General features: G+C 36.4%; 1 protein-coding gene across 1 annotated transcript in view; it reads left to right on the plus strand.

The window, feature by feature from the left end:
• LOC107104530 (gamma-aminobutyric acid receptor subunit beta-2-like) overlaps positions 1-6,221 on the plus strand; it is a 56,348-nt gene that overhangs the window by 307 nt on the left and 49,820 nt on the right. The window contains exons 2-3 of the mRNA XM_015404543.1: positions 130-227; positions 732-799. Of these exons, the coding sequence (XP_015260029.1) occupies positions 130-227; positions 732-799 (166 nt within the window). The remainder of the gene's footprint in view (positions 1-129; positions 228-731; positions 800-6,221) is intronic.

Raw genomic sequence — 6,221 nt, forward strand, 5'->3', positions numbered from 1 at the left:
GTCGGAGGATGCTCCACTCATTTTATTAAGTGTGACTGTCTCTCAAGCGGGATGCAAAACATTTAACGTCTATTGAACAGCAGTTCGCCGTCTCTGAACCTCTGCTTTCTTTCTCTTCTTCCTGCATAGTGGCAGTGTCAACGACCCTAGCAATATGCCTTTGGTCAAAGAAACGGTGGACAGACTGTTAAAGGGTTATGATATACGACTGAGACCAGATTTTGGAGGTAAATTTCCTCCTAAAATAAACATTGTGTCAGTTTCAGCAGTGTCAGGTGGTAACAACTTTGATTTACAATAAGTATCGGTAATCCATTATTTTTTGCGTTTGAAAGATAGCTATTTTATTTGTATGACAACCTACAGTCTAATAAAAAAGAAACATCCTGGTATAATCATCTAATAAATAAGTTATGTGGCCCAGGTACGATCATTATAATGATATAAATGATTAAAGTACTACAAATTTAAGTGCTCTTGTTTCTTTTTAATATTGATTAATTGAAAAAAAAAAAATTAGAGAAGGCTTTAATGTTCAGGAGACTGCAGGTCAGCACATCCTATAACCCTGAAGTGTTATAGCTTTTTTAAATTTGTTTTAAATTTACACGCATTTTAAAAAAATTGTTTCAGCCTATGAAAATTCATCAAACAAATAAATTGTTTGATTCCCTTAAAGTGACATCTAACCTACAGTGTGTCTTGATGTTTTTTGCGTTTTTGATCACCAGGTCCTCCAGTTGGAGTGGGAATGAATATAGACATAGCCAGCATAGATATGGTATCCGAAGTCAACATGGTAAGTAGCCCACCAAAACATTTAGTTTCAAGACAGTAGTACCCATGGACTTTAATAACCCTCTGAGGGAAATACCCTCCCATAAGGCACTGGGAAAGCCCTTGTTTTAGAGGGACTTGTGTTACACTGATCTCAGTTTAGGACTTAAAGACCACATAAAGAGGTGATTACTTGATTTTGTTGTTCTTGTCTTCATTTAAAAGTCCTTGTTAAAAACGGAAATTTTACTTTCGTTTCTGCCCCTTTATATGTGAATCATTTCAAGAGTGTCCACCTTTATAAAATCAATCATTTTAAAGAGTTCATTTGCCAGCCTTTCATTATGTGTCAAGCAAATGCTGATGAAGACTAATTTTATATTTTGTCTCATTGACGATGTCGACAATATCATATCTGTTTCTCAAGAAGTGGTGAAGGTGGATAATCATGAATATTGCATGAAGGACCATTGGAGATTAAGTTTCATACAAGTGCGCCTCCCGGTGTTGAGATGGTAGAACTGCAGTTTTTTCAGAAAAAGGCAAGGCTGCATTTTATCATGATTGATTATCACACTTGATGCTTATAGTTCAGCTGAAAAAGCTTTCCGAAAGTGTTTTTTATAGTATACATCTTTTTTTTAATAGGTCAGCTGACTTTTTTCTGTTTATTTATTTTGTTTCTACTCAATGAATTGATATTTTTATCTTAGTCATGATGAATTTGGGTTTGCAAAGAAGATAAATACTGTGATTTTTTCAATTTATGTCATCAACAACCTCAATAATTAATTCTGCACTTAAGTACCAAATAAGAGGTTTTTTTTTCTGCAAATATTTTGTAAAATCTGTTGAATGTAGGCTCAATGGAAAAAATACTTGTCTAACAATTGGAAAGTAATGGCACTTACGGATCTTTGTATCAGTCTAAGTTGTGTGTGTGTGTGTGTTTGGAAATGCTGCTGGGTGAATGTGGTTCTAGTGTAAAATACAGAGGTCATAGAAACAGAAAAGCAGCGTTTAACTTCAGCCAATTTACCATATAGGTCGTAAGATAAGCCATAATGCACATATGTATCTCCATTACACATAGAGGGTAATATGTGAGGCCTTAATGTCTTCCAATTTCAGTGATTTTGGATTACAGATGACTACAAACATATATATATATTTGACAGTGGCCTTTAGGTCAACTTCAGTGCTGGGTCTGGTGTTACTTTTCTTTATTTTTATGTAGTTAGTGTATTATGGTAATTTAACCAGCTAACAGTACCTCTGGGGATGTGGGTGCCAAGTCCTGCTGGAAAATAAACCACTCAACTCTGAATGAATAGAGAAATCTATTTAAACATTATTAATCTAATAGTAATTGTACACTGTGAGTATCAGTGTGCATCCGACCCCACAACATAATGATTATTGTGTTAAGATGTTTTAAACTAAATGCAAAATTAACTCATGCTGATTAACTGTTATTTAAAGTGATATAAACTCTAAAGAATTGGAATTTCCAGGGTAATTGTGCAGTCTTTGTGGATATTTGCAGGTGCACCTTGATCCACTTTATTTTCCACCTAAAATAATCCATGTTTTAAAAGGATAAAGACCTCTGCCCCTTAGTCCTTCCCCTATTAACAAAGAACAATACAAACATTTGGTTACAATGTTTTGTTTGAATGAGCAAACAGCACAAAACTCAGTAAGGAGTTAAATTAGGCAAAAGGCTTTTTAATTAAATGTATTCCCTATTTCCTTAGTCACATTAGCAATTTCGAGAAAAGGTTGACATTTTTGGCAAAGTGTGTGTTCTTTAGTCAAACACTCCATAACAAGTTAAGGCTGACATTTTCCCTTTATACACACCAGCCACACAAAACAGTCCACCTCCCCTACCATACAAAGCAAGCGCCACATCTCTTTGATCATTCCTTTGAGATGTTTGGTTCGCTCCAAACCCTCTAATGCGAAAGGAGAGTCATTACCCCCTGACCCATTGTTGTCTTGTAAAAAAGAAAAGGCCACATGTGTATGTGTGTAATGGTGTCATCCTCTTTGATCTGCTCTTCCCGCTAATATAAATGTAACCACTTTTCAGAATACCAGCTGGTAGTGCACTTTCCTTTCTTCCATTTTCTGTACCCCATCTGGTTCTCTATCTGGAATTTATTTTTGGTGCATGGGTAGTGCTGCCCCATGTTCTGCGTCTTTGTAAAAACATGGGGAACTGAGTTGAGGGTAATGGAAATATGTCACAGAGAGATGCTTCCTAAAATGTCATTATGGCAGAGGAGGACATGAGTGCTTTGTTCTGTATTAATGATGCAGTGTGTTATTCCTTGACTACACGCTCTGTCAGAGACTCATAGTAGAAGCACATCCTAAAACCATCTATTTTATTTTGTTTTCACTAATGTCAAAGGGAGATAAAAGACAACAGGTATCTTGTTTTCTACTGATGACTCACTAATCTAGGCTTGCATGCAAACTTATATATTTGCCAAACAAAAATGACACTCGATGTAAAATATAGACTCAAAAAAATATCCACTCTCTGAGCACCTGAAATAGATTTTTACACTTGGTTTAAACAAAATCACTACTTCCATAAAATGTGGGGATGGAAGACTCGGTGGTGTCCCCAAAATTCTCAAAGTTTTTTTTTGCCTTACAGAATATCTATAACATTTAAAATTTAGATTAAGGCTTGGATTTGACTTAAGCTGAATTAATCTTTCCTTCTAATCTTAACCACATCTCTGAGCTCAAGGGTTTCCTTGTTTCCACAGTTGCTGTTTTTTTATAAACAATCTTTAAGTTGTGAGGCCTTCACAGAACAGCCATGCTGTAACACACAGGTCTTGATTAACACCAGCACTGATTAGTCTTTTGCCATTTGGTGACATTTCAACATATCTTTTATGAATATTTATTTTTCTTTTAACCTAATAAATGCTGTTCTCGATGTTATAAATGTAATGCTGCTCTATTTTATTTTATTTTCAAAACAATATATGGTCACCAGACGTGAAAAAGTTTGAGAGATATGAATACTTTTTACAAGGCTCTGTATCTTTACGGATGAATACATGAGGCCATTTGTCATTTTGCCCCAGTCCAGATCCTGACATGAAATAAGGAGGCTGTTGCTAGTGTTTCTTGTGCATCCATGAAAGGTCAGTGCCTCCAGAGCATCACAGTAAACATCCCAATTCTGCAAGGTTGAAAACAAATAGGGTGAGATTGTGTATGACCCATGGATCAACATTTTCACCTTTGAGTGTGTGACATTAACAGAAAAAGAGATAGGAGACAGACGAGATCAGGCTTGAGGATTATCATGTTACTACATGGAGAACCCACTGTGTTTTTTGTTGGAGGGAATGCTGTGTACCTGTTGTAACTGGTGCATGACTAGGAGGCACACACAGAAGTATTTGTATACACACACACATACACACAGCACCCCAATGTCACATAAGATGTCTGGGGTAAGCACTTTGGCTACTAAAGCTTTCAATTTTTCTCTATTGGACAAAGGGAATAGAAAAAAATGGGAGCATATTGTGCTATTGCTAGATGTCTCTCTTTTATATCTCTAAGCAATTCCCTCTAGTGATCCTCTGCTGCCTTTCTACTCTCAATATTTACTTTTGGGTGAGCTCCAGAACACTTGAATCATAAGCCAGCTGCTCTTTAGAAAAGGAATACTCCTGTCTAAGGATGAACTAAAACTCTCATCCTCCTCGAAAAGGCAGAAATACTATTATTGATGCACATAAAGGTCGAGTGCAGCTTATTGATTGTTGGAAGAAGGCTATGAAATTCTTCCCAAACTACCACCCCCACAATGTCAGTATGCTGTAATTTACCTCTCTTAAAATGTCTACTGTAAATGCATAAACATTACTCTCCAAAACAGACCTACCTTTTACATTATATCGATGTGATGCATTATGTTGTACTTTGCAATATTAAAGGGAGGTAAGGTTGACGGAGCACTAATGTAATATTGTGTTATACATCATCCAGGCCCAGGAGCCATTAATAATATCAATCCTGTATTAGTGGTTGTGTCTAAATTTGTTTTATGGTCACCTCGAATATTCTGCTGGTTAATTGTACAGATCTCCTAATTGCTAAGTGGCTGACATCAGGAAGACAAATCATCTCATGGCTATGAGATTTTGGAGGAATTTCCATCACACACTTTAAACAACTAGTATATGATAATCGGAAAAAGTCTTAATTTAATTTTATTCCATTGCTATTGGGGGTCATTATATAGTCATAATATGAAATGTTTTAGAATAAAAAAGAACAAATACGTATTTTTGCGGTTAGATCATTCCTGTGTTTTGCTAGATATGCTTTAGTTTAAACAGAATGTTGCATGAATTACCTTGAAGTGGATTTATCCTTTCGTCCCTCTATGTTGCAGATTCATCATATCTATGTGGAAATTATGAGAAAACGTGTTAGCAAATATGCACAATTAATTCAATAATATTTTATGGGTAAACGCATCTTTAAGTGTAATACTTCAAAACCAAACACCTTTGTAAATAAAATTGATTTATTTACTCGTTGTCCACGTGAGATGTGAGGTTGCTTGAGGACCTCAGGGATCCACAGAGCGTTCAGACAGTTTGAGGGCTCCATGAGTCCAACAGGGAGCTCAGGCAGACAAGCTTAAATGAAGACTGGCAGGCTTAGTGGTTAAGAGGCAGAAACACGATACAACACCAGGAAAACTCCAGAACTTTAAACCGGGTCCCTGCACTGAGCCAAAACAGGTACAAGGCTTACTTAGTAGATAAGGGCGAGAACTACAGAGCTTTAAACTAGCTCCTCCCTCGCCGAGTTAAAACAGGAACAGGACGCACTCAGCGGGTAAGAGCCAGGACACAGTCAGGAAACACCACAGCTAGACAAGACACCTTCTTTAACCACTGGTCTCCTAGAGTGAAAACATGAAACTTGGAAAAAACTCAAACTAACAAAAATACAAACAATAATCTTGCCCAGATAGCTGGGCTGAACTTAATATGAAGCAGCAGGCGGGAGTGAATAAGATGAGTGGTGATTAGTAACTGGGGAGGGTTAGGCAGGTGAGTGAAGTGAGCAATTAGGTCAGCTATCAGGGCAGCAAACATCAAGGATTAAATTGTAAAAAGAAAAATGAATAAATAAAAAACATTTTCTTTAACATTACAATTTTGCTGTAAAGCACATGCACTTTGAGTAGTTTTTTTTTTTATTCCTGAGCAGAATCCACTGAAATTGGTGGTTTAAAAGTGACAATGCACTTTATACTAAGAAAAGACCTAATAAAATAAATATTAAAACTTGCCCCCTACAATTTTAAGGTTTATAATGCAGGTACTTTGAACAGAAGGTGCACTACTTTCAGTCATTTTCTGAAGGGAAAATGTGGGTTCATTAGA

This window comes from Cyprinodon variegatus, unplaced genomic scaffold (assembly GCF_000732505.1).
Source record: "Cyprinodon variegatus isolate N-32 unplaced genomic scaffold, C_variegatus-1.0 Scaffold36, whole genome shotgun sequence".
Taxonomy (NCBI): domain Eukaryota; kingdom Metazoa; phylum Chordata; class Actinopteri; order Cyprinodontiformes; family Cyprinodontidae; genus Cyprinodon; species Cyprinodon variegatus.